This window comes from Typopeltis vanoorti, chromosome 17 (genome assembly GCF_054136105.1).
Source record: "Typopeltis vanoorti isolate ZY-2024b chromosome 17, IOZ_Tvanoo_1.0, whole genome shotgun sequence".
Classification (NCBI taxonomy): Eukaryota; Metazoa; Arthropoda; class Arachnida; order Uropygi; family Thelyphonidae; genus Typopeltis; species Typopeltis vanoorti.
In genome coordinates, this window is record NC_143565.1 from 70,754,284 (window position 1) to 70,767,004 (window position 12,721).

Here is a 12,721-nt window from a genome sequence, read left to right on the forward strand (position 1 = left end):
TAACTTAGATTTCTATATTATATATTTTAAAAATGTTTAAATTTAGGATCCACCAAAACTGGCTCCTCTCACAGCTTGTGCCTTACTTTTCTTTCATTAGTTACTATCTTAGCATTCTATATTAAAAATGTTAAGATTTACAGACAATGTAGTGCCAAGTATAAAAGATGAAGATAGGTCAAATTTTTTGTTTTCATTAGGAACATCAAATGCAAAATCCAGTGACGTGGTTTTCTAATGGCATATCATTACATTCTTTTTCACCACAAACTAAGATCACACTAAGTGCCACCTTCTGTTTTTCAGAAATCATATAATTCTAATATTTATCTCAATGAAGAAAAAAAGTATATTTAATAAAAATTAATGTGATACTCTATGAATAAATATATCATATAGATTTTACAAAAAAAAAAAAAAAAAAAAATACTGCTCAGCCATGTTTCTTGCTTAGTTACCTTTGCTGTTGATTATGATTTATTGGGCTAATATTATATTATACTAAATAATTAGAATGCTACTACTGTACAATGCATAATATATGTATATATATCAGGGGCAAATATTCCAGGTGTGCAGTGCTCATTCACGAATATCAGTATCACCGATATTATATTTTTGCATTTATTCCTGTTAAAGACTCCCCCGATTGTTTGCAGACTTCGTGTGATTCCTAAAATTGAACACAATATACTAATGCTTCATTGTCCTCTTCACAAGGGTAATAAAGCATTAGTGCATGAAGAGGGCACTTTTCAACGCATAAACATGTGTCACATTCATGTTAATGCCCAGGTGTGCTTTCAAAATGCATACTGTGATTGGTTATTGTGTCAACCAATCCAAGTGAACGTTGTCAATTGTCATGAGTTGAGTGCTTTTTTGTATGCGATGGCTGTATTACAAACAGCTGTTACACGTTTTCTGGAACTGAAAATTTGAAAGCGGATGTTAGGAGAAAAATGCTAATTGTTTTTTCTTTTGCAGTATAACATCTGTTGAGGTTGCAAAGTTTTTTAATGGTATATAGAAACATTTTTATTCTCGTCTTTGGAAACAACAGACAGTAAAAAATATTTATTCCTGAATAAAAATGAATATTCTGTGTATTATAAGACGTTGATATATAACAAAATATCAGCATATGTGAGATTGATAAGGCAGAAGAACCGCTGATACTAAAAAATAAAAAAAAACTAATGAATGTAGGATTCCTGAAAGTGTGGATAATTCCGATAATGATCGGATGTTATGTATACTGAGTCTCAGTAAACAAAATAAAATTCTTGGAAAATGGAGCAAAATGTACACATAATATGTACAACAAATTTTACTAGATAATTTGTTGCTCCATGAAAAAATAATTATTCCTGCAATACTCTCTCTTCATAAATGTTTTTTTTTTTAATTATGCCATCATAAATTCATTTATTCATGTTTAGACTTTATAGGATTGTGCTATTCGCTCTAACCAGCAACTTATAGGACACACATATCACAAATGATAATTATTAATAATTCGTTTACCGTTAAATGAAAGTGTTTCTACTCACACTTATTCTTTCCTGATGGTTCACATATTTTCATCTTTGAGTATTTCAAATATACCAACCAAATATAGCATTCACCTTCATTGTTATTTTCTAAAAAATCCTAAAACAAACAAATTGTTCCCCCACTCTATGCAGAAGTATTCAGTTATCCTGCAATTAATTGGGATGGGGCAAACGGGGCACATCCCCCCCCCCCCCGAGATCGAGTAAAAAATTCCACAAATTATAATCGTTAAAGTGATTGAGATATGTAATGTTACATCCTCAACCCTGGGACGCTTTGTCTGTCTTAAAATTTTATTATGGGTTGGCCTGTTTCTGCCCACGGCAGGGTAGCCATAGAACACGTGTTTTATTGCTGCAATAAAACACGTGTTCCTGTTTTTGGTTTATCTTTTTCTGATTTGTGAAAAAAATGTTCATTACTGTTGTGAACAGAGACCAGTTCTCCCTCTGTGTCTAGTGAGTCACCGAGTGAAGTGTGAATTGTAAATTTATTTTTTTCTTTAAATTTGTTTCACTATAAATTTAGTGAAACAAATTTAAACAGAAAAATACATTTTTAAAAGGTAAGTGTATGTAATTTAATATTATTTTGCTTGTTAGTTTTATGTTTTTTTTTGCATTTAAACTGAAATAATTTAATTTAGGATTTGGGGATTACTTAATTAGTTGATTTTTAATAAAATATGCTGGTCAATTTTTTTTATATATGAAATTGTGCTAAAAACTGTATTAATTCTGAATACTTTTTTCCCAAGAATTAAAGATCATTAAAATCAATGTAAAATGAAAATAATATATTTATAGTTTACATCGACAAATAATTACATCAAAAAATGATAGACATTTATTGATGTAATTATTTAATTAAATCAATAATTATAAAACTTTATTAATGTAATTATTTGTCTCCAAGCTTAGTTTCTCTCCCCCCCCCCCGGAAAAATTTCACGGTGATACATACGGTCAAATTGACGTGAAATTTGTAGCACAGGTTGCATAACCCACACGACAGCACAACCAACTGAAATGGGCACGTGATGCCACATATATGTATAATGTATTAAATGTGTGTGTGTGATAGACAAAGAATAATATAGTTCCAAAAATTGTGATGGGATCGGATAGGGATCTACTCGCAAAGAAAAAATATTGTGAAAGCCTAACACCATATCAACAAGTATAAAAATATAGTTTGATGATATTTATACTAGGGGGCTCTTCCCTCCCTCCCCCTACGCCTATGACACCCAACCCCCCAAGTTTCGGGCCAGTAAGACAAAAAACGTTTCAGATTTCAGCTTATCTTTTTATATATATAGAGTATATGTATTATTATTTCCAATTATGCAGTTTAATGTGATTACTCACGTTAAAAGTATGCATAAACTTTTAAAAAAAAGATAGAACCCATACAGGATAATATTACTAAACTTTAGTTAAGTCGATAAAAATCTTTATATTTCTTTGTTATTTAAGGTAAACAGATGTTTGGAGAATTGAAACCATTTTTAGGAGCCAAATACAGCACACTAACTTAATGTTTATTACTCATTTATTAAAAAATTTAAAAAAAAAATCTATATAAGCTTCTCCAGAGCAAATTTTATAGATATCCTATTTTTACATAGGGTTTGAATCTTCAACCCTGGTTAGAAAAACAAGCAGTAGCTTTTACTAGCCAAGCTGTTAAGGATATTCACAGTTAATAGAAATAAACTAATAACTAATATCCATTATATATACTGGGCATTGCTTCTGGAAAGAGAACACTAATCAGTGTGCTATTTGATGGATTGTTATAAGATTGTGTGTAGATGCACAGTGCTGTTTCATAACAAAGATCTCTCACTTCATCTCTCTTTAACTTTGATAATACCCAGTTCTCCCAATACAATTGGATTTCTCTTTTCAGGTTGACATAATTTCTAGTTCTCTATCCAGTACACGAATGTGCTATCCACACTTATTTGTTTCAGTTTAAACACTAATTTTGCAATCTATTTGGCAATCTGTTATATGCCTTTACAAAATCCAGAAATACCCATATTGTGGAATAGCAACTCAATAGAATATTTCCAACTATTGATGACCCTCTGCTATTATTCTGTTATAAAATGTAATGAAATTACTAAAATGTGACTGTCACTCAACAAACTCATTCTGGTGGTGATGTGAGCCTGGTTTGAATGTGAATGGATTTTAATCTTGTTGCTGGCATAAACATTTGTAAATTTAGGTCATATTTTATTGCTTAGTGTGAAATGTGAGACTACCACCCTTCTTATTAAAGGCACAAGTAGCTTGAAAAGTTGCATGTTTTGTCTGTTAGCCTGCTGACACTACTAATATACAATGGATTTACAACACCCTTTTGTGGTGGATTTCATCTAAAAGGAAAAAAAATCATGTTATTTTTTAAATAAACATGATATTCCATCCAATCCTTTATTCTAATTAATTTTTCCAAAAGTTAATTTCTCAAGTGCAAACTGATTTGTAATTTGGTATGTCTGCTTTTCTACAGTTACAAAAACAGACACCTTAACAAAGTGATAACTAAATGATGTTGTATTTAGTGCACATCTATAATGCTTTATCACCCTCCCTGAATCTAAGAAAAGTTATTCTGTTAACAAAAAAATTACTTGATTTCCTTTTGTTGTTTTCTCATATCCTAATTTATATTTTCTTATCAGACCTGTCACTTTCCTAACTTGCATTTCATGTTCTTCATGGAATTGCACACTACTTTACCTTGTTATATTTCTTTCATGACTACCTTTCTTCTATAGCTATTGTTTAATGCCTATTCATCCTTTTCACTCCTATTCTGTTTATCTTTCTAAATTGGAGTCAGCAGTGAGGAATACCATTCCTCATCACTGAATTCAAATATTGCTTACCCAGCTCCCAAGCATTTCTTTCTTTTTGAAAACTGTTCTCATGCCTTATCTCAAAATTCCACATGTAGTTTGACTTATTATAGCAAATTTTGTTATAACAAACTCCTTGTCCACACTCAATATAACTGACTGCTGAAAAGTTGCAAATATGCCAAGTTGCAGATGATGGGAATGAATACTGGATGAATCAAACAGTCAAGACCAGATATCTCTTCTCAGACTGAATCTTATTCCAAACCTTTCCTGGCATTATCACTTCTATAGCATCCTCAGCTTCCAAAAAACTTGGCTTCTTTTTTCAGTAAAGGCAGTACTTCTCTTCTGATTAGTTACTCACTTTGTATAAATCCCAAATCTGGCCAGCCTTGGAATATCCTCTCATTATTGGGATTGTGCACCTGAGCTCTCCTTAAAAATTCTTGATGCTGTTCAGAAAAGGTCAGTTTAGTTCATTAATGACACTTCTCTTACAGATTCTCTTTAGCCACTAATTCATAAAAGATCAATTTCTTCATTGTATCTCATCCATGGATATTTCTATAGTTGCTGTTCAGCATCCCAACATCCCTTTGCAGTTGAAGTGCATACTCAATACTCACCAAACCAGTCCCCCCCCCCAGCATTTAGTTTTGCTATAGGCCCTACTATCTCTCATGTGTGGGAATAATAATAAAGTTCCAGTGGATTATTATTATTATTTTTTTTTATTTATTTATTTTGTTTGTTTTATGTGCAGAATGATAAAGAAATTATGCTTATGTTTCCTTTCATGAAGATTTAAAAAATAGATGAATGAGATTACTCTTTTAATGTTAAAAAGTGGAAGATTTTGCATGTGGGAATGCAAAAGTATAAGGCTTTATACTGTATACTTAAAGAACTATGTAGTAGAGATGTATGTGATTCATGATATTGAGGTGATAGTCCACAGTGATTTTGAAATTCAGAGAGCATATTTCAAGAATTGTGAACACTATCCAGTGCATTACTCCAATAACAAGGACAAGTAGAGATAAGGAGAAAGTTGTACCACTATCCAAATCATTATCAGACCACATCCGGACTGTTCCTTCACAAATTTGGTCACCTTGCTTATGCCGTGATTTGGAATTCTGGAGAGGGTCCATAGAGAAGTTACTACGGGTTCTAGAATGTTTGGTTATGGAGAGCAATTGCCATATAAATGTATAGAGCTTAATGGATTAGTGGAAAATATGGTAATATGATGTTTTAAATTGATGAGAAGCAGAGGTTACTTGATTAATATAGAGAGAATGATGCATTGAGTGAAGAAAATTAAGGGGAGAGTAAAATATTATTCAGGTATCTCAATGGGGTCAGAAGACTCATCACGGGAGCCTCATTATTCACACATACAATACCTATCATACCCCTCCTTAAATTTATTCACTGACAAAGCACTCACAACACCTCTGGCAACCTATTCCATCATTTACCACCCTCCAAAAAAAAAAAAATTTAGTCCTAACACCTTGTTAACTACACTCTTATACAATTTCCATGAGCGACCCCTCATTCTCTTCCTCCTTGCCATTGACTGAAAAAAAAAAAAAAATCTTTGGTGTCAATCCTATAAACCCTTTTAATAACTTATATATAATTCTATCATGGCTTCTCTTGTTTTTTGCTTTTCAGCTAGTTTTTGGAGCCTGCAGAACTTTATTCTATTCTCACAGAGAGCATTCCATAGGCCTGTCACAATTTTTGCCACCTTCGATGGCAAGCAACACCACTTCATCCCCACAAAAGCAAGTGACCAAATTCACATACAGTCCAGACGTGGCCTTATTAAAGCTATATAAATAAGGGGAACGATAACCTCCCATCCTTGCTTGTCAGCGTGTTCTTTAACAACCACATAATTTGATATGCTGTTTTGGCTACTTTTGAAATATGCCCTCTAAACTTCAACTCCCTGTCCACAACAACCCAGAGACAACAACCCCATGCCTCATCAGTTTCCTGCAGTTCAGTTCCATCAATATTCTCGATCACATTAAACTGGCAGCTATCTACCTTTACCCATGTTGCTAGTCTATTTAAGTCATCCTGCAGGATCTCTGCATCACCTCCATTTACCATTGCTCTTCCCATTTTAGCATCATCAACAAACAACTTAATATTTCCTGTATCATTGATGTAAAATTTAAACAACAGAAGACAAATACTGAGCCCTGTTTCATATCCTCATTGGTTCCATCTGTGGAATCCTTTCAGATGCCTTTGCAAAATCCAGCAGTATCAGTGAGTAGCACCTCCAGCAATGAATCTCATGACTGTGGAGATCTGTTAATAAAATTATTCTTTTTAATATTATTTGTGACATATCATAATACCACAGCTGCATTATGACAGTGAGTTCTCAAACATTCTCAGTAATCAGCAAGCTTTGTAAACCAAAGAGTTTATATTACCCCCCCCCTCCCCCCCCCCAAAATAAAATAAATAAAATACTAACAGGTTAGCAAAGAACAGGTATTTGACTACTAGCAGATAAATTCATATAGTAAATATTTTTGTTCTTCATCTTATTATTAAGTGCAACTGGATGTTTATGTCAGTTTTTAGATATCATGCTGATTTAATGGATGATAACTTGAATCATGATAATATTGAAAATAATCAGTTATCTAAAACAAAGCATTGTATACATTGTGATATTATATTTAATTATGACTTTTGTGCATTCAGGAGACCTTACTGGTTTCCTGCTTGATCTGCCTTATAATTATTCTTGTTAATTGGCCATGACTTCCTATGCTGTGCATAATTGTATTTATTATTGAAATATATAGTGTTTTGTTTTATATGATAGTCACTGATCCCTGTAACTGATTCCATGCAACTTTGATCACAACCAGTATTTTGTCAATATACCCTCTAAGCTGTGTGTGTGCACACAGAGTAAAAAAAGGAGCACACACATAAACTGCCTGCACAAAATTTCCATTCAAAATTTCTAATTTACAGTCAATAATTTTTGAGCTTACTATAAAAATGAATTATATGATAAATCCTACTTGTTTTTACCAATTCCAACTTAGTACATTCTAATTAGTTACTTTTAATCTGCATTGTGTGGGCCAACTGATACTGATATCAAGTTACAGAGCCATATTTGTTTACAGTGTCTAATGTCTAGACAGTGTAGTAACTTGAACTCGTGCAAGCAGTGATGGATTTTTGCAGCTATGTGGAATTAAGCAAATTAATTAATGCTCAGTTTTACAGGTTATAACTAGATGGAAAAAAGGACAAATAATAAATATTACATTAAATGTAATTACACTTGGAAAAGAACTACAAATTCATTTAAATTTGAGTGACCAGACAAATATGACATAATTTGTTTACAAGCTGCATGTATATAAATAGCTCAAGGAGTAAGTATTTAGGTTGCTCTTATAGAAATATTTAGCATACAACACATGCACACATTGAATCTAAGACTGGGAACTTGCACACAATGTTTGTTTATCATGCACACATGGACCACCAAAAATTAGAGGGAATATTGGTTGTCATTAAACATTGTTTATCATAATTCTAACCATGTACATTGTTAACAAACATATTTATGCTTATCAAAGGTGAACTAATTTTAGGTATGCTATTTTTCATTTAGCTTCTTTGTATTTATAAATATTGGGTGATGCAAAATTTGGACGCAAGTATTCAATTACAATGCATTATCTGCATTATTCATTCCTTTTAAATAAAGAATTAAATGGTATTGTTAAAATCATCAGGCTAGCTGTTTGTCAGATCTGAAGCACTTATGACCAGTGAATGCCATTTTGTATTCTGACAATATCTAAAATTAAATGAAGCTGGTTTTGTTCTTTCTCGATAGATGCCATGGAAACCAAGTGAAGGCTTCTTAACAATTCCCTGAGGTTATTCTTCAGAGTCACATCAAACTAGATTCACTGGAATTGAGTCAGAAGATTAATGTCACTTTGCTTTTTCTTGTAAATGTCCATTGCATTCCATGAATGAAGTTGTAATAACACTTATTTTTTCTTTTGATAACTTTGCTTCTTTCAACTGGTAGGTTTTATCTTTTAGTGACTTAGATCTGGAAATGGATTAAATGTAGTTAATTTTGTTAAGTACAATGTTGATGAAAATATTAAAAAAGTATTATAGACTGAATAAAAAAAAAAAAAATTGATTATGATTGGTAACTGAAAATTTCTGTTGAACGTTTGCATCCTATGTGCTAGGCCACAGAAGATAGACTTAAGTATAAATCCAGTCGTTGATTGGAGGAAGTTTTTCTAAGCCTTTCTTCTATCAGTTCCTGAATTAATCCCAGAAACTTGATTTTATGATCCTATAAACAAAAAAATTGACCATAGAATCCAAACTATTCAGACAATAAGATATCCTGTTAGGGTTAGGTGGCAAGAGAGCAGCATTTGTTTGCCAGTTTCTTAATCAGTTGTCACTAATAATTAGTGATAATCTTGGGCCAGCTGTCTCTTATTGGCTACCGGTGGATATTGAACTGCCCACTCAGTCTCCAAAAGCTAGATAGGGTTAAAAGATCTTGCCTATTCCTTATAAGGGAATAAAAGGCAGCTGAATTTTTTTATGTATATGATTTTTATTTAAAAAATTTCGAATGTCCTATGAACAGTAGAGATAAGACATCTTAAGTTTTATTTTGCATCTATGCTATTAATGTTTGTTACAAACCTATAATTACTCAAAAGAATGAGTATTATTTTTTTAGAAAACCATTTAATTTTGGCTTGCTTTAAAACAGCACAATTAATCCTACAATGGTAAGCCTTTTGCAGAACAATGTTCAACACTTCTGAAAACTGCTGTTGAAATATTTACATATTTTTTTCAGAATGATTCCTTTGTATTTTATACTACATTTTAATAAATCTATATACATTATATATACAGTAGAGAACAAATTAATCCGAAACACTCATATTGTAAAGAAAAATTTTAATTTTGCAAGAAAATAAGTATAAAATTTAAACTCCAACTTTACTTAATTTATACAAGTATGTGCTCCTCTGTCTGCACGGTTAGTCTAGTGGCTGTGCGCTTCGCAACCATATGCCTGGGGAAGGAGTGTCCTAGGTTCAATTCCTTTCGGAGATGTGAGGAACTCGAGGATCTTCCTCAGCCATAGCCAAGGTAGCCAGTCTTGGGCGTGGACAGCAGGATTTTTTTCCCCAGTTTATCATGGAGTTTTTCATCCTGCAAACAGGCAAAACGGATCTGTGAACATACAGGATATAGCCATAATACATATAGATGAAGACAGAAGAGGAGATTGGCACCATCTGTCTTAATTCACCGCCCATTTGACATTCATGGCTCAGCCATGAGTGACCCTACAGTCCATTAAGGACTACGGGAGAGGATAGGATGTGCTCATCTGTTCCTAATAAGTTCATTAATTCACTTAGGCATAGACTCTACCAACTTAGAACACACTTTTCTTATTTCTGTATCTTGAAACCATACTTTTATGATTGATTGTATTAAGTTATCATTTGTATCACAATTTAATTTTCCAACTCTCTTTTTCACTATGGCCCACAAATTTTCTATTAGATTAATGTCAGGCGAATTATCTGGCCACTGAAAAAATTGGATGTTGTGATTTCTGAGGAACTCTCACTATTTTGAAGTTTGGCATGAAGCGAAATCTAATGGAAGATGAGTTCTTTGTCCTTCTGGATCTGTGGGACCACTCTCTTCTCCAATATTTTTATGTATTGGTCACTTTCATCATACTGTCAACAGGCAGAAATAATCCTGGACTGTCATGTGTAACACAACCCAGAACATCTTAGCTGTGTTTTGGAGCTTGTTGAAGGTGGCAGAAGTCTTCTCAGCCCAATGATTTGCGAACATAGGGTACTAAGCTCTCCTTGAACATAGAAATGGTTCTCATCTGAGAATATGTCCTCCTTCCACTTCTCAACAGTCCATACTCTTCATCAACAGTTGTTTCTTTTTTTTTGGGCTGTAGGCAGTCCTCCCTGCTTCCAACAATCTTCAGTGGACTGTCATGTCAGAAACATAAATCCCACTAGCTGCCAAGTCTCTATTTAAATCTGCAGCAGACAATCTTGGATCAATTTGGCTTTTCCTAACTAGTAAACGATCTTGAGTAAGTGTATTTTCCTTTTCTGTTAGGAGAAAAGGTATCTGTCCTCCTAAATCTTTTTAAAATCACACATTAACAGAACAACACCACACTCATTGGCAATTTTTCTTTTGAATCATGGAAGTGGGCTGAGAAAGGATACATATTTTTGAACGCTTTCTTGGACGTGTATTCATTTTATAGCTACACAAAATGAATATAACACTACAAATATAACACTACTTTGGAGGCAGTTAAAACATGTAGCACTCAACCAAAATAGTGAACTATTGCAAAAACCAAAACCAAATTATTTTGAACTGAAACAAAAACCAAGTCAGACCTGTTCTTCATTTAAATGATACCAAATGATGAAAACAATACTGGTATGAATTTCAAAAGTTTGAAAAGCTGATGAATTTCTTGCTTGCTGTGATCATATATAGTTATTTGAAGGTAAACATTTTATTTTTCTTTAAAATTTTTATTTTTTTTCTTTATTTTATTTTATTTTTTTGATGGTTGACACTGGCTTGTTTGGATTAATTTGTTGGCTACTGTATATTATTATTATTATTATGATTTTATTGAGAGAGACTTACAGGGAGTCAGGGACTCATTGAGGGAGGCCACATGATACACTTACCAGCTATCATACTTAATCTTGACTTCATTCACACTGCTTGCACTCAACATCCAGTGGCAATCCATTCCAATCATGCACCACCCTATGAGAGAAAAATCTAGCTATCACCCTCTTCTTAACGGCATTCATTCTCAGCTTCCAAAGATGCCCTCTTGTCCTTTCTCCACCCTCAATAAATTGAAAAATTCCATCAACTGAAATCCTGTATGACCCTTTCCGAAGTTACAACTTCTGAAAGGGTCATACAGGATTAATTGTATCACCTCCTCATTCTGTTTGCTAGTGTTTGCAGTCTACAAATTCTCAATCTGTCAGTATTCCACAATCCTGAGATCATTTTTAACTCTCTCTCCACTATATCAGAATCACAATGGAAAATTACAATTGCAATTACTCACAACATAATTGCAATTATGTTGTGAGTTGTATTTGCAGTCTTTGCTACATGGTCCCTGAACTTCAACTTACTATCTACTAACACTCCAAGATCCCTAGCTTCATCAGTTTCTTCTAACATAATCTCACTAATATAATACAACATTGGATATATAATCACACCAAAGTGAATGACTTTACATTTACTGACATTAAACTAACATCCACTTTCCTATGTTTACAATTCCAGCCTATTCAAATCATTCTGCAAGTACTGCATATCAGCAGCATTCCTGATTACCCTACCTATCTTTGCATCATCAACAAATAGCTGTATGTCGCTTGTCAAATCCTTCCCAATATCATTATTGTACAGATTGAATAACAGTGGCCCAAGCACTGATCCTTGTGGTACACCATTGGTTACCTTAAATCTTGGAGACTTACATCCCCCGTATGCCTCTTTTTTGATATCTGTCAGTCAGCCATCCTCTTATTTCGCTAATATTCTATAATCCAAACCCATATTTTCCAATTTATGCAATGGTCTACCATGGTATATTCTGTCAAAAGCCTTAATAAAATCAAAGAGTATTATGGTGTATCCATTACCATTGTCTAGTTCAATGGTAACATTGTTATAGAATGTGAGCAAGTTGCTAAAACATGACCTTCCCTTAGTAAACCTTTTCTGAATGCAAGACCTGACCAATTTTTCCAAAATCTTCACCACTCCTGATAGTAATTGGTCGATAGTTGGATACATCGGTCTTTGCACCACCCCTCAGCAATGGAATTACCATACATTCTTTCCATTCCTGTGGAATCTTTCCTGTTGTGAGACTTATATTAAACAGCCTGGTCAAAGGAATAGCCAGTTTAGGTGAACACTCATTGCTGAATTCTTATTCAGTTTGTACAACAGCTCTAATATTGCCTCATATACCTGAGTTTCTTCATCCAGTGAAGTGGTAGCAGTGAGCTGTTGCATACACATGGGTGATAGTTTTTAACAAAATGGGTACTCATCAGTTTAACAACCTATATTATAGCAGGCGTAGACTTCTGTGGCTAATTGGTTCAAAAGATATATTTT

The 12,721-nt window shown here is 33.3% G+C and overlaps 1 protein-coding gene across 1 annotated transcript in view; it reads right to left on the minus strand.

The window, feature by feature from the left end:
• Positions 1–8,437: 8,437 nt before the first annotated feature.
• Positions 8,438–12,721, minus strand: part of LOC150097474 (organic cation transporter protein-like) — an 83,360-nt gene continuing 79,076 nt past the window's right edge. Inside the window, exon 11 of the mRNA XM_090406932.1 lies at positions 8,438–8,561. Coding sequence (XP_090263058.1) covers positions 8,438–8,561 — 124 coding nt within the window. The remainder of the gene's footprint in view (positions 8,562–12,721) is intronic.